Source organism: Oncorhynchus masou, chromosome 12, assembly GCF_036934945.1.
Source record: "Oncorhynchus masou masou isolate Uvic2021 chromosome 12, UVic_Omas_1.1, whole genome shotgun sequence".
Classification (NCBI taxonomy): Eukaryota; Metazoa; Chordata; class Actinopteri; order Salmoniformes; family Salmonidae; genus Oncorhynchus; species Oncorhynchus masou.
Window position 1 is genome coordinate 32500856 of NC_088223.1, and position 25796 is coordinate 32526651.

The window sequence follows — 25796 nt, forward strand, 5'->3', positions numbered from 1 at the left end:
CAATTGAACAAGAAGACAAGTACATTAGAGTGTCTAGTTTGAGAAACAGACGCCTCACAAGTCCTCAACTGGCAGCTTCATTAAATAGTACCCGCAAAACACCAGTCTCAACGTCAACAGTGAAGAGGCAACTCCGGGATGTTGGCCTTCTAGGCAGAGTTGTAAAGAAAAAGCCAAATCTCAGACTCTTTTTATTGGCCAGTCTGAGATTTGTCTTTTTCTTTGCAACTCTGCTTAGAAGGCCAGCATGCCGGTACTATTTAATTAAGCTGTCAGTATATGGCAGCATGCACCTTTAACGTTTGTTTGCAGCCCGTTATAATACCATAGAAGAAGAAGAAGAAGAAGAAGAAGAAGGGAGCATGGCAGCAAAATGGTTACCAACGTAATTAAATAGGATCATAAACTGGGTTGTTCGAGACCTGAATGCTGATTGGCTGACAGCTGTGGTATTTCAGACTGTATATAACGCATATGACAAAGCATTTATTTTTACTGCTCTAATTATGTTGGTAACCAGTTTATAATAGCAATAAGGCACCTCTGGGGTTTGTGATATATGGCCAATATACGATGGCTAACAGGCTGACGACACCGCTCGCATCACAAAATAAATGTAGAAATCTATATTATTCAATTATTGCACCCACACTGCTCGCACGCGCCAATGAGCGTCTGCATTGCCAAAGGCTAAAATAGAAGTTAGTTCTATTTGTGATGCAGATCGCGCTGCAAGCCATGCCTCTCCCATGTCCTCATTCGTTTATAGAAGCAGGTACCCACGTGCCATCTCCTCATTGGTTATACCCACGTGGGTGACTGAACGTGGCTCTGAACGAACTTTATTTAACTCTTTGCAAACTGGAAACCATTTATCCGGAGGCTGCATTCATCGTTGTTGGGGATTTTAACAAGGCTAATCTGAAAACAAGACTCCCTAAATTTTATCAGCATATCGATTGCGCAACCAGGGGCGGAAAAACCTTGGATCACTGTTACTCTAACTTCCGCGACGCATATAAGGCCCTGCCCCGCCCCCCTTTCGGAAAAGCTGACCACGACTCCATTTTGCTGATACCTGCCTACAGACAAAAGCTAAAAAAAGAAGCTCCCACGCTGAGGTCTGTCCAACGCTGGTCCGACCAAGCTGACTCCACACTCCAAGACACTTTCCATCACGTGGACTGGGACATGTTTCGTATTGCGTCAAATAACAACATTGACGAATACGCTGATTCGGTGTGCGAGTTCATTAGAACGTGCGTTGAAGATGTTGTTCCCATAGCAACGATTAAAACATTCCCTAACCAGAAACCTTGGATTGATGGCAGCATTCGTGTGAAACTGAAAGCGCGAACCACTGCTTTCAATCAGGGCAAGGTGTCTGGTAACATGACTGAATACAAACAATGCAGCTATTCCCTCCGTAAGGCTATCAAACAAGCTAAGCGTCAGTACAGAGACAAAGTAGAATCCCAATTCAACGGCTCAGACACAAGAGGCATGTGGCAGGGTCTACAGTCAATCACGGACTACAGGAAGAAATCCAGCCCAGTCACGGACCTGGATGTCTTGCTCCCAGGCAGACTAAATAACTTTTTTGCCCGCTTTGAGGACAATACAGTGCCACTGACACTGCCTGCAACGGAAAAATGCGGTCTCTCCTTCACTGCAGCCGAGGTGAGTAAAACATTTAAACGTGTTAACCCTCGCAAGGCTGCAGGCCCAGACGGCATCCCCAGCCGCGCCCTCAGAGCATGCGCAGACCAGCTGGCTGGTGTGTTTACGGACATATTCAATCAATCCCTATACCAGTCTGCTGTTCCCACATGCTTCAAGAGGGCCACCATCGTTCCTGTTCCCAAGAAAGCTAAGGTAACTGAGCTAAACGACTACCGCCCCGTAGCACTCACTTCCGTCATCATGAAGTGCTTTGAGAGACTAGTCAAGGACCATATCACCTCCAACCTACCTGACTCCCTAGACCCACTCCAATTTGCTTACCGCTCAAATAGGTCCACAGACGATGCAATCTCAACCACACTGCACACTGCCCTAACCCATCTGGACAAGAGGAATACCTATGTGAGAATGCTGTTCATCGACTACAGCTCGGCATTCAACACCATAGTACCCTCCAAGCTCGTCATCAAGCTCGAGACCCTGGTTCTCGACCCCGCCCTGTGCAACTGGGTACTGGACTTCCTGACGGGCCGCCCCCAGGTGGTGAGGGTAGGTAACAACATCTCCTCCCCGCTGATCCTCAACACTGGGGCCCCACAAGGGTGCGTTCTGATCCCTCTCCTGTACTCCCTGTTCACCCACGACTGCGTGGCCACGCACGCCTCCAACTCAATCATCAAGTTTGCGGACGACACAACAGTGGTAGGCTTGATTACCAACAACGACGAGACGGCCTACAGGGAGGAGGTGAGGGCCCTCGGAGTGTGGTGTCAGGGAAATAACCTCACACTCAACGTCAACAAAACTAAGGAGATGATTGTGGACTTCAGGAAACAGCAGAGGGAACACCCCCCTATCCACATCGATGGAACAGTAGTGGAGAGAGTAGCAAGTTTTAAGTTCCTCGGCATACACATCACAGACAAACTGAATTGGTCCACTCACACAGACAGCATCGTGAAGAAGGCGCAGCAGCGCCTCTTCAACCTTAGGAGGCTGAAGAAATTTGTCTTGTCACCAAAAGCACTCACAAACTTCTACAGAGGCACAATCGAGAGCATCCTGGCGGGCTGTATCACCGCCTGGTACGGCAACTGCTCCGCCCTCAACCGTAAGGCTCTCCAGAGGGTAGTGAGGTCTGCACAACGCATCATCGGGGGCAAACTACCTGCCCTCCAGGACACCTACACCACCCGATGCTACAGGAAGGCCATAAAGATCATCAAGGACATCTACCACCCGAGCTACTGCCTGTTCACCCCGCTATCATCCAGAAGGCGAGGTCAGTACAGGTGCATCAAAGCTGGGACCGAGAGACTGAAAAACAGCTTCTATCTCAAGGCCATCAGACTGTTAAACAGCCACCACTAACATTGAGTGGCTGGTGCCTACACACTGACACTTTAATAATGGGAATTGATGGGAAATGTTGTAAATATATCACTAGCCACTTTAAACAATGCTACCTTATATAATGTTACTTACCCTACATTATTAATCTCATATGCATACGTATATACTGTACTCTATATCATCGACTGCATCCTTATGTAATACATGTATCACTAGCCACTTTAACTATGCCACTTTGTTTACATACTCATCTCACATGTATATACTGTACTCGATACCATCTACTGTATCTTGCCTATGCTGCTCTGTACCATCACTCATTCATATATCCTTATGTACATATTCTTTATCCCCTTACACTGTGTATAAGACAGTAGATTAGGAATTGTTAGTTAGATTACTTGTTGGTTATTACTGCATTGTCGGAACTAGAAGCACAAGCATTTCGCTACACTCGCATTAACATCTGCTAACCATGTGTATGTGACAAATAAAATTTGATTTGATTTGAAAGACAATCGAGATCGGTGGCGGTAATACATCTAATTTATGAAAGTTGCCAATCGCAATATAAAGTCCCGAGAAGAAAAAGCCTGGAAGGAGGAGAGATGACTAGAAACAATTCGGTTGACCATTTTATATATGGATTAATTGTCAGAGTAGAGGACCTTGTGCATTTCAGGTAAAATAACAACTCAATGTTTATATTCCTGGACAATTTAGCTAGCAACCGAAAGCTAGCTAAACAGGACAAATTAGCTAGCAAGTGCAAGCTAGCTAGCTAAATTGCCACACATGTTTAATGCTTTCGAGCTGTCCCCAAATTAATTTAATTGGTTCAGAGTTTGTTTTGATATTTTAACCTGCGTGTCGTGATCACGTTTGGTGTGGGGGGGACAAAATACATTTATGCACGATGGAGCACGCGCACAGCCGGTTTGGGTTCCATGTAAGGACTGTGTCCAGGCATTCTGCATTGCGCATAAGAACAGCCCTTAGCCGTGGTATATTGGCCATATACCACATCTCCTCTGGCATTATTGCTTATTTAGATGGCGGTGAAATGTCCTTTTTTTCCCCCATTTCCATAAAAAATGTGCAATCCCTTTTCCAAACTATGAAAGGCAGCAACACCCAACAAGGCAGCATCTAGTCTGCCGGAAAACCAAACGAAGAAGGTGGATTTGCGTCGAAGCTGCGCAATTAGTAGCAGCTTGAACACTTCTGTTTTGCACGCATCTATCCATGGTATTAGAGACCTAAAAAAGGATAAGCTAGCGATTGCTGTTATTGGATGGAACGAGCTATTTTGGTGGATGAAAGAAACCATGGGTATTGACTGCATAATATTCAGTGTAACGTTAAACTAGAACTGGCTTAACATTCACATTAAAGGTATGTTAAGCACCTGCCTAGGCCTTGTTTGCTTCGAGTCTAGTCAGTAATCGGCCTGTTTGGAACATTATTAACTTACTCTGCAGTGGCTCGACTTGAGCCGCAGGATTTAGCCTCTAGCTAGCCTTTGGCGAGTCAATTGTTTACAATTTGAAAATTAGCTATAAAGTTTGTCATAAATGTAAATTGTTGTCCACAATTTATTGGTTGTTCTCATGAAGTAAGCCTCGTATACGTGTACGGCCAAACAATTTTAGCTAGCGAACGTTAGCTATCGTAAACTTGTCAGGTGTGGGTCGGTGGGTGCAGCTAGCTAGTTAGCCATATCAGTATTTACCCGCTACTTATGCCAAAGCTGCTCCAGAAACATAAACAATGTCTTTGGTAGCGTATGCTAGCAGTGATGACAGTGATTCAGACGAAACGTCTAACGTTAGTTCCATCGTCCCGGGTAGCAAACGTGGGGGGCTTTTCCCACGCCTCCCTGACCCCAAAAGATCTGCCTCAGAGGCACTAGGAAACGTGCGACCAAGCAAAGGGACAACACACTTCTCTTCACGGAACACTGTGTCAAACGATGGCGACGAGGACTCAGTTACCCGTTCTCAACCGTCCAAGGGAGGGTTGCTTTTCGACTTAACTAAACCGAAGAAGCGAACAGAGCCTGTCAAAATCCCTATACCTGAGATAAAGAGAGGGGATGTAAGTAACAGGGCCACAGGCTCATAACCATGCTAGATTTTAAACATTTAATGTGCTTATTTTGAAATGGATTAGAAGTGTTGATTTCAAAAGGATCCTATGTCTTGTCAACAGTCTGATTCTGATGAAGATGAACCAAGGAGAAAGAAATCCCTGCCCCAGGTAAAACATGATTTGCATTTTAGATAATTTTCAGTGACAAATTCTCAGTATATTTAACCTTTATTCAACTAGGCCAGTCAGTTGAGAACGAATTCTTATTTACAATGATGGCCTACCCCGGCCAAACCCAAGGCAATAAATGGGCCATAGTGATGAAATAATTACAATATAGCAATTAAACGCTGAAGTGATATATGTGCAGAAGATGAGTGCAAGTAGAGATACTGGGGTGCAAAGGAGCAAAATAAATAACAGTATGAGGATGAAGTAGTTGGATGGGCTACTGACAGATGGCCTATGTACAGGCACAGTAATCTGTGAGCTGCTCTAACAGCTGGTGCTTAAAGCTAGTGAGGGAGATATGAGTCTCCAGCTTCTGTGATTTTGCAGTTTGTTTCAGTCATTGGCAGCAGAGAACTGGAAGGAAAAGTGGCCAAAGGAGGAATTGGCTTTGGGGGTGCATAGTGAAATATACCTGCTGGAGCTCGTGCTACGGGTGGGTGCTGCTATGGTGACCAGTGAGCTGACATAAGGCAGGGCTTTACCTAGCAAAGACTAATAGATGACCTGGAGCCAATGGGTTTGGCAACGAATATGAAGCGAGGGCCAGCCAACGAGAGCATACAGGTTGCAGTGGTGGGTAGTATATGAGGCTTTGGTGACAAAATGGATGGCACTGTGATAGACTGCATCCAATTTGCTGAGAAGAGTGTTGGAGGCTATTTTGTAAATTACATTGCCTAAGTCGAGGATCGGTAGGATAGTCAGTTTTACAAGGGTATGTTTAGCAGCATGAGTGAAGGATGCTTTGCTGCGAAATAGGAAGGCAATTCTAGATTTAATTTTGGATTGGAGATGCTTAATGTTAGTCTGGAAGGAAAGTTTACAGTCTAACCAGACAGGTATTTGTAGTTGTCCACATATTCAGAACCATCCAGGGTAGTGATGCTGGACGGGCAGGCAGGTGTGGGCAGCTATCGGTTGAAGATACATCAGCTATTTGGGTGAAGGAGAAATGGGGGAGGCTTGGGAAAGTTGCTGTGGGGGGGTGCAGGGCTGTGGACTGGGGTAGGGGTAGCCAGGTGGAAAGCATGGCCAGCTATAGAAAAATGCTTATTGAAATTCTCAATTATCGTGGATTTATCGGTGGTGACAGTCTTTCCTAGCCTCAGTGCAGGTGGGAGGAGGTGCTCTTATTCTCCATGGACTTTAGTGTCCCAGAACTTTTTGGAGTTTGTGCTACAGGATGCAAATATCTGTTTGAAAAAGCTAGCCTTTGCTTTCCTAACTCCCTGTGTGTATTGGTTCCTAACTTCCCTGAAAAGTTGCATATCGCGGGGGCTATTCGATGCTAATGCAGTACGCCACCAGATGTTCTTGTGCTGGTCAAGGGCAGTCAGGTCTGGAGTGAACCAAGGGCTATATCTGATCCTGGTTCTAATTTTTTTGAATGGGGCATACTTATTTAAGATGGTGAGGAGAGCACTTTTTAAAGAATAACCAGGCATCCTCTACTGATGGAATGAGATCAATATCCTTCCAGGATACCCGGGCCAGGTCGACTAGAAAGGCCTGCTCGCTGAAGTGTTTTAGGGAGCGTTTGACAGTGATGAGGGGTGGTCGTTTGACCGCAGACCCATTACGGACACAGGCAATGAGGCAGTGATCGCTGAGATCCTGGTTGAAGACAGCAGAGTTGTATTTGGAGGGCAGGCTGGTTAGGATGATATCTATGAGGGTGCCCGTGTTTACGGATTTGGGGTTGTACCTGGTAGGTTCATTGATAATTTGTGTGAGATTGAGGGCATCAAGCTTAGATTGTAGGATGGCCCGGGGTGTTAAGCGTGATACAGCTTGGAAATGTGGACGTAGGCCTTGCCAACCATACCTATCATGTTCTAAGCCCTCATCTAAGTCGCCACTAGCCGGCCTCCGCCCAGTACCCTGCCCTGAACCTTATTCACTTTTCTAGCCGGCTACCACTTGGTACTCTACCCTGCACCCTAGACTGCTACCCAATGTATATAGTCATGAACACTGGTAACTTCACTTCCGGCGCCGACAGAGATGGCCGCCTCACTTCGCGTTCCTAGGAAACTATGCAGTTTTTTGTTTTTTTACGTGTTATTTCTTACATTAGTACCCCAGGTCATCTTAGGTTTCATTACATACAGTCGAGAAGAACTACTGAATATAAGAGCAGCGTCAACTCACCATCAGTACGACCAAGAATATGACTTTCGCGAAGCGGATCCTGTGTTCTGCCTTTCACCCAGGACAACAAAATGGATCCCAGCTGGCAACCCAAAAAAACGACTCCGTAAAAGAGGGAAACGAGGCGGTCTTCTGGTCAGACTCCGGAGACGGGCACATCGTGCACCACTCCCTAGCATTCTTCTCGCCAATGTCCAGTCTCTTGACAACAAGGTTGATGAAATCCGTGCAAGGGTAGCATTCCAGAGGGACATCAGAGACTGTAACGTTCTTTGCTTCACGGATACATGGCTCACTGGAGAGACGCTATCGGAGTCGGTGCAGCCAGTGGGTTTCTCCACGCATCGTGCCGACAGAAACAAACATCTTTCTGGTAAGAAGAGGGGCGGGGGCGTATGCCTTATGGCTAACGAGACGTGGTGTGATCACAGAAACATACAGGAACTCAAATCCTTCTGTTCACCTGATTTTAGAATTCCTCACAATCAAATGTTGACCGCATTATCTACCAAGAGAATTCTCTTCGATTATAATCACAGCCGTATATATTCCCCCCAAGCAGACACATCGATGGCTCTGAACGAACTTTATTTGACTCTTTGCAAACTATAATCCATACATCCTGAGGCAGCATTCATTGTAGCTGGGGATTTTAACAAGGCTAATCTGAAAACAAGACTCCCTAAATTGTATCAGCATATCGATTGCGCAACCAGGGCTGGCAAAACCTTGGATCATTGTTATTCTAACTTCCGCGACGCATATAAGGCCCTGCCCCGCCCTCCTTTCGGAAAAGCTGACCACGACACCATTTTGTTGATCCCTGCCTACAGACAGAAACTAAAACAAGAAGCTCCCACGCTGAGGTCTGTCCAACGCTGGTCCGACCAAGCTGATTCCACACTCCAAGACTGCTTCCATCACGTGGACTGGAATATGTTTCGTATTGCGTCAGACAACCATGACGAATACGCTGATTCGGTGTTCGAGTTCATTAGAACGTGCGTTGAAGATGTCGTTCCCATAGCAACGATTAAAACATTCCCAAACCAGAAACCGTGGATTGATGGCAGCATTCGTGTGAAACTGAAAGCGCGAACCACTGCTTTTAATCAGGGCAAGGTGTCTGGAAACATGACCAAATACAAACAGTGTAGCTATTCCCTCCGCAAGGCAATCAAACAAGCTAAGCGTCAATACAGAGACAAAGTAGAATCTCAATTCAACGGCTCAGACACAAGAGGTATGTGGCAGGGTCTACAGTCAATCACGGACTACAAATAGAAAACCAGCCCAGTCACGGACCAGGATGTCTTGCTCCCAGGCAGACTAAATAACTTTTTTGCCCGCTTTGAGGACAAAACAGTGCCACTGACACGGCCTGCAACGAAAACATGCAGACTCTCCTTCACTGCAGCCGAGGTGAGTAAAACATTTAAACATATTAACCCTCGCAAGGCTGCAGGCCCAGGCGGCATCCCCAGCGGTGCCCTCAGAGCATGCACAGACCATCTGGCTGGTGTGTCAACAAAACTAAGGAGATGATTGTGGACTTCAGGGAACACCCCCCTATCCACATCGATGGAACAGTGGTGGAGAGGGTAGTAAGTTTTAAGTTCCTCGGCTTACACATCACAGACAAACTGAATTGGTCCACCCACACAGACAGCATCGTGAAGAAGGCGCAGCAGCGCCTCTTCAACCTCAGGAGGCTGAAGAAATTTGTCTTGTCACCAAAAGCACTCACAAACTTCTACAGATGCACAATCGAGAGCATCCTGGCGGGCTGTATCACCGCCTGGTACGGCAACTGCTCCGCCCACAACTGTAAGGCTCTCCAGAGGGTAGTGAGGTCTGCACAACGCATCACCGGGGGCAAACTACCTGCCCTCCAGGACACCTACACCACCCGATGTTACAGGAAGGCCAAAAAGATCATCAAGGGCAACAACCACCCGAGCCACTGCCTGTTCACCCCGCTATCATCCAGAAGGCGAGGTCAGTACAGGTGCATCAAAGCTGGGACCGAGAGACTGAAAAACAGCTTCTATCTCAAGGCCATCAGACTGTTAAACAGCAACCACTAACATTGAGTGGCTGCTGCCAACACACTGACTCAACTCCAGCCACTTTAAAAATGGGAATTGATGGGAAATTATGTAAAATATATCACTTTAAACAATGCTACCTAATATAATGTTTACATACCCTACATTATTCATCTCAAAAAACTGCATTTGTATGTAATACATGTAGCACTAGCCACTTTAACTATGCCACTTTGTTTACATACTCATCTCATATGTATATACTGTACTCGATACCATCTACTGTATCTTGCCTATGCTGCTCTGTACCATCACTCATTCATATATCTTTATGTACATATTCTTTATCCCCTTACACTTGTGTATGAGACAGTAGTTTTGGAATTGTTAGTTAGATTACTTGTTGGTTATTACTGCATTGTCGGAACTAGAAGCACAAGCATTTCGCTACACTCGAATTAGCATCTGCTAACCATGTGTATGTGACAAATAAAATTTGATTTGATTTTAATAATGTTATACGGTTTCACCCACATTATATGAATACACAGTATTTTAGTCATGATTCATCCTATATAACTTATTTAAAAAATGTCAGGATTGTGTGTATTGTTTGTTCTTCTAGTTATTAATGCAATGTTAGATCTAGGAACATAAGCATTTCGCTGTACCCGTGATAACATCTGATAACATCTGTAAATCTGTGTATCAACAAACTTTGATTTGAGGACATTTTCTCTTTCCATCTCTATCTCAGGGTCCTGGCACTGGCCTTTCCTCCCTCCTGCCTCAGCCAAAAAACATGGTTGTGAAGGAGATGCAGAGGGCCCTAGTGCCGCACACCCTCACCAAGCGGCCTGAGCCAAGGAAACCCACAAAGCCCTCCTTAGGGGCCTCCCAGGGCCACCTTAGCTCCAGTGCATCCCCCTCCGCCATCAAAGCAGCAGCTAAATCGGCTGCCCTGCAGCTAGCGAGGCAAATAGCTGCTGAGGAAAGTGACGAAGAACTTGCCCCCGAGAACTACTTCTCCCTGGAAGACAGCGCCAAGCCTCTCCCCGCTGTGGTCCCCAGCTTGAACCCGGAGCCTGTCCCCACCTCAGGCCTGCTACCTGCTCCTCCAGGCATGCAGCGTGGTACATTCCAGTCAGATGCCCCTCTGGACTTTAGCGCGAACCAAGAGGGAGCTTGGGGAGGTCAACAGCTAGGGGTGTACCAGCAGCCCTCGGCAGAGCCTCAGGTACGGAGAAAATGTTGGGTCAATGGATACACTACATAACCAAAAGTATGTGGACAGGTGCTTGTGGAACATCTCATTCCAAAATGGGCATTAATATGGAGTTGGTGCCCCTTTACTTTAATAGCAGCCTCCACTCTTCTGGGAAGGCTTTCCACTAGATGATGGGACATTGCTGCAGGGATTTGCTTACATTCACAAGAGCATTAGTGAGGTTGAGCGCTGATGTTGTGCGATTTGGCCTGGCTTGCAGTTGGGTTTGTCAATTCATACCAAAGGTGTTTGGGGTTGAGGTCAGGGCTCTGTGCAGATCAGTCCAAGTTCTTCCACACCGTTCTCGACAAACAATTTCTGTATGGACGTCGCTTTGTGCACGGGGCATTGCCATGCTGAAACAGGAAAGGGCCTTCCCCAAACTGTTGCCACAAAGTTGGAAGGTAAGAATCATCTCAACTGTCATTGTATGCTGTAGCGTTAAGACTTCCCTTCACTGGAACTAAGGGGCCTAGCCCGACCCATTATTCCTCCTCCACCAAACTTTACAGTTTTCACTATGCATTCGGCAGGTCGCGTTCTCCTGGCATCTGCCAAGCCCAGATTAGTCCGTCGGACTGCCAGATGATGAAGCGTGATTCATTACTCCAGAGAATGCGTTTCCACTGCTCCAGAGTCCAATGGCGGCGAGCTTTACTCCACTCCAGCCGACACTTGGCATTGCGGATGGTGATTTTAGGATTGTGTGCAGCTGCTCGGCCATGGAAACAATAAAGTTATCAACAAACAGTTTTTGTGCTGACGTTGGTTCCATAGGCAGTTTTGAACTCGGTAGTGAGTGCTGCAACTGAGGACAAACTACTTTACATGCTTGAGCACTCGGCGGTCCTGTTCTGTGAGCTTGTGTGGCCTACCACTTCGTGACTAAGCCGTTGTAACAGCACTTACAATTGACCGGGCAGCTCCAGCAGGGCAGAAATTTGACGAACTGACTTGTTGGAAAGGTGGCATCCTATGACGGTGCCACGTTGAAAGTCACGAAGCTCTTCTGTAAGGCCGTTCTATTGCCAATGTTTGTCTACGGAGATTGCATGGCGGTGTGCTCAATTTTATACACCTGTCAGCAACGGGTTTGGCTGAAATGGCTGAATCCACTCATTTGAAGGGATGTCCATATACTTTAGTGTATATATAGTGTGTAGCTCTTTATCCCTCGAGCTAGCTAGATGGACATATATAAGCTTAGCACTGCATTGTGTAAAACTGTTGCCAATACATCAAAATAAACTCCAATAATACTCAACTTCCACAATAGACCAAATACAATAGACCTACTGTGCATTACCAAGTCAAATGTCCAACTACAACTTATTTTTGATGAGAGCAAATTATGAATATCAGTCGTACCAAGCTGATATTCAGTTTCAAACATCAGATGTACTATGCCCAGAATTGATCCTTATTGACCCCTGTGAGTTTGGCACACAGCAGTTTGCTGTAAAATCTCTTGTTCTCATCCGTTGAGATGACTCAGGGTGGCGTAATGCTCTTATGTCATGTTGCATTGATACAGGCTAACAAAAAACATCCTGTTGGATAGGGTTACTACAACGAGGCTTACTACCAGGATCCAGAGTCTGACCCAGCGTTGCCCGAGCCAGAGCAACCTAGTTCCTCCGCCCTGTTTGATGATGAAGCGGTAAGAATGTTTCTTGACTTGACATTGGTCTGTTGGCTTGTTATTGATCAGGAATGTGATTTTTTTATTTTTTTTTCCCTGATCAATCAGGAAGCCCTTCCCTTCTGACATCCTGTATATCACTGAATTTGACCTACCCCGAAACCAATATCCTGCTCTCCTTGATTTGTTTTATATTGTCCTGATTGCATCCATAATTGTCAGCATAGTTCATACACTGAATAGAGGTTGCTGCTTCAAGATATAGAAGAGTATATTTTCTCGTTGCAGTTCATGAGGCTGCAGGGGAAGAGGAACAGGGGCAAGGAAGAGGTGAAGTTCCTGGAGATTAAGGGAGATGACCAGCTGAGCGGCAACCAGCAGTGGATGACCAAGAGCATGACGGAAGAGAAGCAAGAGCGCAAATCCTTCAGCAAGGTGAGGGAGATTTGCACTGGAACCATCCCCATATTGCTTACACTTGTCCATTCTTTTCAGATCTGTTAACATCAAAGGGTTAGGTGCTAGGAGCTGAATTGGAACCTGGATTGTAGTAGTGATGATGGGGTAGTGGAATGTAAGGCGACAGTGGATTTAGAGTTGAGGAGTTGGTAGGACTTTTTTCATGTCGCTTAGTGAGGATTTTGTTATCTGATCTCAACCTTGCTTGGGCTGACTCCCTAACCTCTTCGCTATGTCTGTAGAAAAAGGGAGACCAACCCACAGGGCAACAGCGGCGCAAGCACCAGATCACATACCTCATCCACCAGGTGAGTAAATACTGTTTACATTGCTACAGTACTGTCTTGGACCCTAACAACAAGGTCCCATTCAGTAGACTCAAACCGGAGAAAAACAAAATGTGTTCCCGCTGGACAAGTTGTCCTTCTCTTGAGAATTAAAAAAAGTTTTTCCCTGTTTGGCGCCTACTGAACTCGACTTGGCACACCTATCACTGGCAATTATTTTGGAAACACTTAACATGCATGGTTATTGGCCTCATATCAACAGACCTGGATTTGACCAGATATGTGATTTTTACAAGCAAAATGTGTCAAAGTTTGAGTTAACTTGTAATTCTGATCACCTATAGGCAAAGGAGCGAGAGCTAGAGCTGAAGAACAACTGGGCTGACAACAAGCTGACTCGCCGTCAAACACAGGCCAAATACGGCTTTTAAGAACAGTAACAGAAGGCTTGGTGGCATGCATAGCCCCCCCCTGGAGATTTAGAGTAGTACAGTCCAGAAGATTTTCTCAACATGGGGCATATACCCTTGCAGTGGGGGAGGGGTTACACACCTCATAGACCCATCCTTGGAGATGGTAGCACTGACTTTCCTTTTTGTCCCCCCTGTTTGTGGGCCTCCCTGGATTTTATACTTAAAACATTGCTGATATAAACAGTAGTTTTGGTGGTCTATTTGATATTTGTTTGTTGGCTGCATAGGAAATCAAACTAATCAGACTGCTGCACACATGCTTTCCTGGGAAATTGTATTTAAATGCAATTTTATGTGCTGGTATTTCACCAGATTACACATTACTGATAATTGGTCGTTCCAGTCTGAGCATAAGAGGAATCCATATTGTATGTTTCCAATGGTGGGACAGTGACCTGCTCTAAAATTGTCAATCCAACCACAAGCTTCCCCTAGTTTTTTAAATGCTGGAAACACTTTTTTCCTTGGTGGAATTTCCCTGTTGGGGAGATGTATTCCAAACAGGTCAGGTTGAAGCATCTCTTTACTGGATTCTGGGGGAGAGTTAGTCTTTGAAAGGAGCCAGAAACTTGTCTGCCAATAAACACAATCATATATAGTGATGACTTATTAGTATTATAATGAACTGTGCAATTTGAATAAATACTGCCTGTTGCTCAGAGCAAAAGGAGAATCTTGTAGGACATTGCCTTCTCTTCAGAGTGAGCATGGATGTGAAATTGGATCCGTTTTGTAATTTACCATCCTGGCTAGCTAACCAGGTTTTTAAATGTCTCTTTTGCCAGACCTCAAAATTTAGGAATCCATGTTTCTGAAGGGTGCTCTCTGCACATTCTGCTGGTGTTATATGATAGCAATTCTGGATCTAAAGACATCAGATACAGTATAAGAAATATGCTACGGTACATTCCTTGCTTACACTTACCCAATCCTCTCAGATCGTCACGGGTGTGAATTAAGAGAAATGGAACTTGGAAGGGCAGCTTACTAATCATTACACCTGGATAACCCCCCCCCCCCCCCCCCCCAAAAGAAAATGCTGAAAACCAGCATCTCGGTTCTACCTTTCGTGATGAGCTAGCTCGTGTTTTGTATATTGACTCCTATTAAGTAAAAGCAGATATAATGTAACCATGTTCACAACTTGGCATTGGCAGGGACAGAGACTGGCGCTGCCAAAAGCACCCCATTGGGGACAATGCTATAGACAGACTGCTAGATTAAGGTGTTACGGCTAACTATTTTAGGCACTCAGATCTTAAAGGTCTGTGCTTTGCCAAGCTCATTAGGAGGCATTTCAATACTGTATATCTATGTAAGAGGCAGGGGAAATACCTTTTTGTTTTACCCTATACTGTTACATGTTTTGTGCTGTTACAATAAATGTATTTCATTTCCTGACTTGCCAGATTTGATACGTATTGTCCAACACCTCAGCTCTTAACATTAAGGACAAACCAAAATAAAAATCAGTCGATGGTGCTGACACCTGGAAAACCAGACCGAGTTAACAGCGTGATGGCATGCATATGAAAATAATGAAATGACAAAATGAGACTAGAATACAATAACTCAATCTTGCACTTTCAAAACAGATCCAAAGATGCTTTAATCATTTGTCAGGAGTCAAACAGTAAACCGTTCCGTGAGCATCTAGTAATGACATTAAAAGTAGCTTTGGAGTACTTAAAGTTTAGTCCTCAATCATCGGGTTCTTTGTCTTTTTCTTGAGTCACTTCTGGAATGGTAGCCTCTGGAACAGTAGCTGCCTCTTGTACTGCAGCTGCGACAGTCTCCCCCTGCTTTTGCCTTTTCAACAGTTTGCGCCCAGTCGCTGTAGGGTCTTCAAAGGGCACCACCGACATGGGGATGCGCACAGTATCTATCCCATTAACCTGGGGAGACGAGAAAAGGCAAATTAACACTGGAACCACAGGACACTGACCTTAACCCCCCAGATGGCTTATGATGTTCATATGCTATGACAAAATGTGTAGAATTGTAGGAAATTAGCTATAAAAAGGCAAATGTGTAGCTGTAAAACTGCAAATTTCTCTGCACCATGGCAAAAACTAATTGCAACAAATTAGTTACCCAAAAAAAATAAAAAAGCTAAATAGTTTTGATATAGGTGTAGTTTCGATTGGACGTTGCTAGATGGGCAGCCAACTGTCGGGTAAAGGAAGGGCGGGCGGGGAATGACATGTCCTCCTAAAACTGCTTAGAACAAACTGATATCTAAATTCTAACATCAGTGTGTTAAATATACTTTAGTTAAAGTAGAGGATGGAGGGGGACAAAGAATTGTATCACTGCCAAGTTATTCACAAAAGTCAGTGGCGGTTCTAGTGTTAATGGAATGCCTTTAAAATCTCAACCATTTATGCTCCTCAGTCTCCAGTTTCTGGGAGGCAACCATGCTCATCCTGTCTGATACCAGACCAGAGCCATTTGAGCTGCTGCTCTCTTCATTAGTAATGAAAGAGAATAGTTATTTTGGTAGTAAAAAGCCAATGCTTTCATTGGAGAAAATTACCAATAAAACCCACAGTTCCATGCATTTAGACCAGACAAAATAAAAAGTCAACACAGTGAAATATGGAGTTGTGCCCTTACTGTGACCTCACACCAGTAATCTCCCAGGTCTTTGATTGACTCTTCCGGTAGTCTCAGTGCATGAGGTGGCACAAATATGCCCCGCTGAATAGGAAGAAGATGAGAAGACTAAATCAAAAGATTGAAGTGAAAGCAATGACTGCTTCTCAGTCATCATTGGCAACCTTTGTTACAGAACATGGTAGAAAATGCTACCAAACCGACACCACTTAATCAGTAGAGGATGATTAGACATGAGTGAATGTGGACAATTCCACGGTAACAGTGTTGCTGAGACTCCCAATTTTTTTTCACTTTAAAATGTCAAACAAAAAACAATCATTGAAAAGTTGAAACATACAACTACGCACAAGGACTACTTTTAACAATTTTACAAAAACACATTTGCAGTTGCAAAGTTTGGTAACAGAATGATGGTTTGTGCCATCATTCTGCTACCCAACTTTGCATCTGCCCTGTTCTTCAAGTAAATGTGTTTTTGTAAAATGTTCAGTGAAAATTGTTAAAAGTAGTCCTTGTGCATAGAGTTATGGTTTTTTGAACATTTTCAACCGTGAAATTGCTCCATTACTGTCTGTTTGATGAAAATGGTGATAATCCAACCCTTGCAGATCTGTGAATGCTTCAAGGAAGGAAGAATGTACTCCATTTTTCATTTTACTGTATAATCTACAAGCCCGGTCTTACCTTCTGGAGAATCTGTCTGCAGACCATCTCTTTGGTGATGTCATACTCAATGGAGGTTCTTTTCTCAACCTTCAACTCCATATGCTTCAGGATCGCCACCGTCTGCAAACAAGACACACAGCTCGGTTGGAGACAACTGACAGACTAATGGGTAGTAGGAGCGATGTTTATTTGCAAATACAGAAGTACAAATAGGATCTATTAAATATTATTCTAGTTGTTTCAGACAAACGGTTGGTGATGAGCAACACAGCCCCAGTACACCAACGTAAGCAGGGGTTAGCCTTAGAAATTAGATGAACTAAGGAAAAAGGAATGCCCTGCTCACCAGCTGTCCTGTGCGGGTTTGGATTCTCTCCTCGGGCCTCCCTTCATGTAAAAGCTGTAGAGGGAAATGATACGTCTGTTTAGGAGGTGCAATATAAGGACTGCATATAACATAGGATCCAGCTATGTTTCATCAACCCTACAATAAAAATGGCAGACTCACACCCATGAACCTTTTTCTACAAACCATACCCGCAATACATCTAAAGAATCCGAAGAAAACACTCACCCTCAGCTCCTCTGCAAACATCGCTTTGTTTTCTGGTGATGGGTAGACTGCCAGGCCTTGGGCCAGGAGGTTATTGCGTCCAACAGACTTTTTCACAAACACAGTGTCACCTCGCCCACCAAGCTCTGATAATAAAGCCACAAATACATTCGAATGCACGCATGCCCAATACTTCATGCTAAGTAATATCCTTGTCCGGATATTGGAAGAACAAACAGGCATACGTACTAGCCACAGTCTGTGAGAGGATGAGTTCCATCTTCTCCTTAGGAGCATGCTTTGTGTCCTCTACCACTTTGTAGACCCGATGTCGCCGAGGGTATAGTCTTGGTGGGCGGCCCTCTTTGGACAATGGGACCTGCCACCAACGCTCGACCACAACTGTATTCTGTGCAAGAGAGAATGGGGTATAGTAGGAGAGCTTTGTTCCCCAGGGGTGTATTCATTACAGAAACCGTTTACTGTTTAAGAACCAAATGGAAGCAAACAGAGAAAATGTAACTAAAATGGGGAGGGACATACCTGAATTTGTCCAATACAAAATCTTGTTTAGGAATCATGACATTGTGTACTTTAGGAAAAGAGGCATGTTTCTCGACTCAAACCCCGACTTTAAAATATGATCGATGGACAAACAGCTTAGCAACCACACAATGCAACATGACAACGTGAACACGATTGATCAAAAGTCTGCTTGGCAGGGTGTTATACGTTCCTCCATTTGTTGCAACCTGGTCTCAGAGCATTTCATACTATTCTGTATGTAAAGCCGGGATAATCAATTCAGTATGTTACATTTTGTATGGTTACAGACAGATGCTTACTTTAAAAAAAACAAATGGAGGGTGGTTGGTCGGGTAGATAGGTGGGGGTTGAGAGTTCAAATCGCATGTTCAACTTCAGCATTTTAGCAACTTTTCAACTACTTACAACTTTTTAGTTACTTTGCAATTACTCAGCATGTTAGCTAACCCTTCCCCTAATCTTAACCTTTTTAGCTAACCCTTCCCCTAACCTAACTCCTACACTTAAACCCTAGCCTAGCATATGATAGCTACCTCGCTAGAATTCATAACATATCAAATTGAGCACATTCGTAACCCATTGTACATTTTGCAAATTTGTAACATATAATCCAAATTTTAATTCCCATATCATACGAAATGGGTAATGGACAGCCACAAATTAATACATACCGTACTAAATGGAGAGAGTCTCAGATTTATGTACAGAATAATACGAAATGCTCTGAGACGAGGTTGTTCATTGTCCAATGGGATTCCTGACTCCTTTCTCTAATATCTCTGTCTAATTCATGGGAGGCTGCTCAGGGGAAGACTGCTCATAATAATGTCTTGAACATAGCGAATGGAATTCCACAAAACACATGGAAACACTAGCAGTGTTTGAATACTCATACTAACAAGTCTAGTCTCTCGGTCCCCGCTTTGATGCACCTGTACTGACCTCACCTTCTGGATGATAGCGGGGTGAACAAGCAGTGGCTCAGGTGGTTGTTGTCCTTGATGATCTTTTTTGCCTTCCTGTGACATCAGGTGGTGTAGGCGTCCTGAGGGCAGGTAGTTTGCCCCAGTGATGCTTTGTGCAGACCTCACCACCCCCTGGAGAGCCTTACGGTTATGGGCGGAGCAGTTGCCGTACTAGGCGGTGATACAGCCCGACAGGATGCTCTCGATTGTGCATCTGTAAAAGTTTGTGAGTGTTTTTGATGACAAGCCGAATTTCTTCAGCCTCCTGAGGTTGAAGAGGTGCTGCTGCGCCTTCTCACCACGCTGTCTGTGTGGTGGACCATTTCTGTTTGTGACACATCCTCCGATATGTCATCGTTGTTGATAATCAAGCCTACCACTTTAGTGTCGTCTGCAAACTATTTTTTTTTTTTTACCCCTTTTTCGTGGTATCCAATTGTTTTTAGTAGCTACTATCTTGTCTCATCGCTACAACTCGCGTACGGGCTCGGGAGAGACGAAGGTTGAAAGCCATCCTCCGATATACAACCCAACCAAGTTCGCACTGCTTCTTAACACAGCGCGCATCCAACCCGGAAGCCAGCCGCACCATTGTGTCGGAGGAAACACCGTGCACCTGAGCCCGGCCCGCCACAGGAGTCGTTGGTGCGCGATGAGACAAGGATATCCCTACCGGCCAAGCCCTCCCCTAAACCGGACGATGCTAGGCCAATTGTGCGTCGCCCCACGGACCTTCCCGTCGCGGACCTTCCCGTACGACAGAGCCTGGGCGCGAACCCAGGGTATCTGGTGGCTGCAGTCCAGCGCACTTAACCACTGCGCCACCCGGGAGGCTCGTCTACAAACTTGATGATTGAGTTGGCGGCGTGCATGGCCACGCAGTTGTGGGTGAACACGGACTACAGGAGGGCTGAGAACGCACCCTTGTGGGGCCCCAGTGTTGAGGATCAGCGGGATGGAGATTTTACCTACCCTCACCACCTGGAGGAGGCCCGTCAGGGTCTTGAGCTTAATGACGAGTTTGGAGGGTACTATGGCGTTAAATGCTGAGCTGTAGTCGATGAACAGCATTCTTACATAGGTATTCCTCTTGTCCAGATGGGTTAGGGCACTGTGATTGTGTCCTCTGTGGACCTATTGGGGCGGTAAGCAAATCGGAGTGGGTCTTGGGTGTCAGGTAGGGTGGAGGTGATATGGTCCTTGACTGGTCTCAAAGCACTTCATGATGACGGAAGTGAGTGCTACGGGCGGTAGTCATTTATCTCAGTTACCTTAGATTTCTTGGGAACAGGAACAACGTTGGCCCCTTGAAGCATGTGGGAACAGTAGACTGGGATAAGGATTGATTGAATATGTCCGGAAACACATCAGCCAGCTGGTCTGTGCATGCTCTAAGGATGCGGCTGGGGATGCCGACTGGGCTTGCAGCCTTGCGAGGGTTAACACGTTTAAATGTTTTACTCACGTTCACGTTGGCTGCAGTGAAGGAGAGCCCGCAGGTTTTGGTAGCAGGCCGTGTTAGTGGCACTGTATTGTCCTCAAAGCGAGCAAAGAAGTTGTTTAGTCTGTCTGGGAGCAAGACATCGTGGTCCGCGACGGGGCTGGTTTTTCTTTTGTAGTCCGTGATTCACTGTAGACTCTGCCACATACCTCTTGTGTCTGAGCCGTTGAATTGTGACTCTACTTTGTCTCTATACTGATGCTTAGCTTGTTTTATTGCCTTGCGGAGGGAATAGCTACACAGTTTATATTCGGTCATGTTTCCGGTCACCCTGCTCTGATTAAAAGCAGAGGTTCGCGCTTTCAGTTTTGTTCGAATGCTGCCATCAATCCACAGTTTCTGGTTGGGGAATGTTTTAATAGACGCTGTGGGTACAACATCACCGATGCACTTGTTAATAAACTCTCTCACCGAATCAGCGTATTCATCAATGTTGTTGTTCGACGCTATGCGGAACATATCCCAGTCCAGTGATTGAAGCAATCTTGAAGTGTGGAATCCGATTGGTTGGACCAGCGTTGAACAGACCTGAGCGCAGGTGCTTCCTGTTTAAGTTTCTGTCTATAGGCTGGGAGCAACAAAATGGAGTCGTGATCAGTTTTTCCGAAAGGAGAGAGGGGGAGGGCCTTATATGCATCCCGGAAGTTAGAATAACAATGATCCAGGGTTGCGCCAGCCCGGGTAGCGCAATCGATATGCTGATAGAATTTTGGGAGCCTTGTTTTCAGATTAGCTGTGTTAAAAGCCCCAGCTACAATAAATGCAGCCTCAGGATATGTGGTTTCCAGTTTACATAGAGTCAAATGAAGTTCTTTCAGGGCCGTCGATGTGTCTGCTTGGGGGGGAATATACACGACTGTGATTATATTTGATATGTGAGGAATTCTAAGTCAGTTGAACAAAAGGACTTCCTGTTCCTGTATGTTGTTATGATCACACCACGTCTCGTTAATCATAAGGCATACACCCACGCACCTTCTTCTTACCAGAGAGATGCTTGTTTCTGTCGGCGCGATGCGTGAAGAAACCAAGTGGCTGTATCGACTCCGACAGCGTGTCTCGAGTGAGCCATGTTTCCATGAAACAAAGAACATTACAGTCTCTGATGTCTCTCTGGAAGGCAACCTTTGCTCGGATTTCGACTACCTTATTGTCAATAGACTGGACATTGTCGAGTAGTATGCTCGGGAGCGGTGCGCGATGTGCCCGTCTACGGAGCCTGACCAGAAGACCGCTCCGTCTGCCCATTCTGCGGCGCCGTTGTTTTGGGTCGCCGGCTGTGATCCGATCTATTGTCCTGGGTGGTGAGCCAAATAGAGGATCCGCTTCGGGAAAGTCGTATTCCTGGTCGTAATGTTGGTGAGTTGACGTTGCTCTTACATCCAATAGTTCATCCCGACTGTATGTAATAAAACCTAAGATTTCATGGGGTAACAATGTAAGAAATAACACATAAAAAAAACAAAATACTGCATAGTTTCATAGGAATGCGAAGCGAGGCGGCCATCTCTGTCGGTGTTGGAAGTAAGGCCATCATTTTTGTCACAAAAATGGAGTATGCTTATTGGACATAGTACTGTATGCCAAAAGTTCCCAGATGTCGTACTCCATTAACTAAAATACAAAGTATACAAGCAGTGGACACTATTTCTGTGCATTTAGTGCTCATAATGCAATTCTTCATAAAATGGGCGTGGCTTCATTTTCAGATTTGAAGTAAATGACAAAAATACAAATACATTGCTTTAGGTAATTAGCACAAATATTAAGATGTAATTGTTTTTCAGCAAAGTAATAAAGTAATTACTTTTCAAATAATTACACATTAGGTTGGCTGACAATTTGTTAGCTATGCTAGCCTCACTACTGCAGTTGCTTGTATGTAACGTTGTTAGTTAGCTACTTAACATTAGTTGGCTACTAATACATCAAACTTGCTGGTATATTAACTAAATGCTATCTACACTACCCAATGCTTACTGTCTTGATTATTCACGTCATTCTTGGCTAAGTGGTATAGTCGTTGTGTGTTAATGGACATTTTCAATGAAGTCGTCAGATCTCTAGATAGTCATTTTTTATTCTAACAAGATGCATAGAAACAGCATCAACTTCCGGTAGACATGCGAAGCGCTAGTACACTCAACTGAAAGGATAACATTAATTTACAGTATACTAAAATTAACTAGTAGTATATGCTCATTATGTAGTATACATTATTGGTATTCTTACACAGCTCATGTGTTTGACACCTTTCCACACATTCTGCTCCAGCCATTACCAAGTGCCCATCCTCCCCAATTGAGGTGCCACCAACCTGTGTTGGCTATAGTTAGCATCACCTATTTAGCTTGCAACCTTATATGTTATTCCTGCCTACGTTTAAAAACCAGAAAAATGTTATCATTCACTCAAAAACAAAACTAACTTTACCTTGCATGATGTTTGTGAAAAACACTGAACCGATGAATGTGTCTTTTTCGTAAACTCCCGGACTAGATCCTGAAGGACATGACGGCTGGTGCTCCACATGGTTGTCAGATTAGCTGCCTATAACATTCCCGTTTGTATTCAACACTGCACAACTGCTATTTTCAAACTGTACTAAAGCAAGGTGGCGTTAATGCACCTAAAGTTTGATGTTATGAATCAAACAAGATCTTGAAATTCATGCTAATCGGCTAGCTGGTTACACTTGACTAGGCGCTGTTGATGTGCGTCACATGAGCGACTACGAAGGAAAGGACCCCAGATAGGAATGTTAAATGAAGCCTGCAATAACTTGTATCTTCCGTCAAAATGTTTAAGGGTAATTTATATTAGGAATGATTTGGATGAAAACGTTGGAATTATTTTATGCAATTTCATAAAGAAACAAACCTGTGTGAGAGAGAGAAATATAGGTTGTGTGTATATGTTTTGGTAAAGGCTATGAATTCACCAGTGATGTTTAAGATGAGGGAGTACATTCTTTACATGTTTTTTTTTGCATGGCCATTTCTATTACCAGCATATTGGATAACTCATTCATATTCCATTCACCCAGCTAAATGTAACATAGATAGGTTTAGGCTACTACAGGACTCAAGTTTTCCCTATACCTGTCATGGTCTTTTTACAATTTAGCCTATGAATTAGTTTACAACATAGGCGCACAGGTCGACAGAAACATTTGAGTAGGTGACAGACTGACACATTCAAATACCACTTTTCACACTCCTGCCTGCGTCTAGCTGATCTAGTGTGTAATCATTAATCCAACAGTTGCAAACAAGAGTATCTATTGGACAAATTCAGGTATGTCAATCAAATCAAATGTGTCACATGCACTGAATACAACAGGTATGCTTACTTACAAGCCCTTAAACAACAATGCAGTTTTAAGAACATGCCTATAAAAAAATGAAAGTAACAAATAATTAAAAAGCAGCAATAAAATAACAATAACGTGGCTATATAGGGGGGGTACCAGTACAGAGTCAGTGGGCACCGGTTAGTCGAGGTAATGTGTACATGTAGGTAGAGCTACAATTCAAATAGTCTGGGTAGCCATTTGATAAGATGTTCAGGATTCTTATGGCTCGGGGGTAGAAGCTGTTTAGAAGCCTATTGGACCTAGACTTGGCGCTCTGGTACCGCTTGCTGAGCGGTATGGCCTTCCTCTGACACTGCCTGGTACAGAGGTCCTGGATGGCAGGAAGCTTGGCCCCAGTGATGTACTGGGCAGTATGCACTACCCTCTAGTGCCTTGCGGTCGGAGGCCGAGCAGTTGCCATACCAGGCAGTGAGGCAACCAGTCAGGATGCTCTCGATGGTGCAACTGTAGACCCTTTTGAGGATCTGAGGACCCATGCCAAATATTTTCAGTCTCCTGAGGGGGAATAGGTTTTGTCGTGCCCTCTTCACGACTGTCATGGTGTGCTTGGACCATGTTAGTTTTTTGGTGATGTGGACACCAAGGAACTTGAAGCTCTCAACCTGCTCCACTACAGCCCCGTCGATGAGAATGGGGGCATGCTCAGTCCTCCTTGTCCTGTAGTCCGCAATCATCTCCTTTGTCTTGATCACATTGAGGGAGAGGTTGTTGTCCTGGCACCACACAGCCAGGTCTCTGACCTCCTCCCTATAGACTGTCTCGTCGTTGTGTGCAATCAGGCCTACCACTGTTGTCATTGGCAAACTTAATGATGGTGTTGGAGTCGTGCCTGGCAATGCAGTCAAGAGTGAACAGGGAGAAGAGGAGAGGACTGAGCACGTACCCCTGATGGGCCCCTGTGTTGAGGATCAATGTGGCAGATGTGTTGTTACCTACGCTTACCACCTGGGGGTGGCCCGTCAGGAAGTCCAGGATCCAGTTGCAGAGGGAGGTGTGTAGTCCCAGGGTCCTTAGCTTAGTGATGAGCTTTGAGGGCACTATGGTGTTGAACGCTGAGCAGTTGTCAATGAATAGCATTCTCACATAGTTGTTCCTTTTGTCCTGGTGTGAAAGGGCAGTGTGGAGTGAAATAGAGATTGCATCATCTGTGGATATGTTGGGGTGGTATGCAAATTGGAGTGGGTCTAGGGTTTCTGGGATAATGCTGTTGATGTGAGCCTTGACCAGACTTTCAAAGCACTTCATGGCTACAGACGTGAGTGCTATGGGTCGGTAGTCATTTAGGCAGGTTACCAAAGTATTCTTGGGCACAGGGACTATGGTTGTCTGCTTGAAACATGTTGGTATTACAGTCTCAGACAGGAAGAGGTTGTAAATGTCAATGAAGACACTTGCCAGTTGGTCAGCGCATGCTTGGAGTACACGTCCTGGTAATCCGTCTGGCCCTGCGGCCTTGTGAATGTTGACCTGTTTAAAGATCCCTGTTTTCTTCTGTTTTCTTCCATTTAAGAAAACATTTTTCAACCGACTCTGTGGAATTAAAACACCCCTGATCACATGCAAACACAGTTCACTTACATAGCAGCCACATAAAAACAGCATGATCATTTTGCTCTGTGTAGAGTTCCTACTCGCATCTAGGGTTGGTCCTGGTCAGTCCCTGGATGGGAGACCAGATGCTGCTGGAAGTGGTGTTGGAGGGCCAGTAGGAGTCACTCTTTCCCCTGGTCTAAAAAATATCCCAATTCCCCAGGGCAGTGATTGGAGACACTGCCCTGTGTAGGGTGCTGTCTTTCGGATGGGACGTTAAACGGATGTCCTGACTCTCTGAAGTCACTAAAGATCCCATGGCACTTATTGCAAGAGTAGGGGTGTTAACCCCGGT

At 44.9% G+C, this 25796-nt stretch overlaps 2 protein-coding genes across 2 annotated transcripts; one reads left to right on the forward strand and one right to left on the reverse strand.

Moving 5' to 3' along the window:
- Positions 1-4254: 4254 nt before the first annotated feature.
- Positions 4255-15086, forward strand: LOC135549868 (proline-rich protein PRCC-like). The gene is made up of 7 exons (XM_064980227.1): positions 4255-5133; positions 5248-5295; positions 10315-10794; positions 12386-12484; positions 12755-12901; positions 13168-13233; positions 13557-15086. Exons 1-7 carry the CDS (start codon positions 4807-4809, stop codon positions 13641-13643), a joined length of 1254 nt encoding a protein of 417 aa, XP_064836299.1. The 5' UTR covers positions 4255-4806; the 3' UTR covers positions 13644-15086.
- A 190-nt stretch (positions 15087-15276) lies between these two features.
- mrpl9 (mitochondrial ribosomal protein L9) lies at positions 15277-23278 on the reverse strand. Its single transcript, XM_064980228.1, has 7 exons — positions 22969-23278; positions 17773-17932; positions 17545-17669; positions 17317-17370; positions 16989-17090; positions 16302-16385; positions 15277-15580 (listed from the first exon to the last, which is right to left on the reverse strand). The coding sequence occupies exons 1-7, from the start codon at positions 23065-23067 to the stop codon at positions 15386-15388; spliced, it is 819 nt and encodes a 272-aa protein (XP_064836300.1). The 5' UTR covers positions 23068-23278; the 3' UTR covers positions 15277-15385.
- Positions 23279-25796: the final 2518 nt, after the last annotated feature.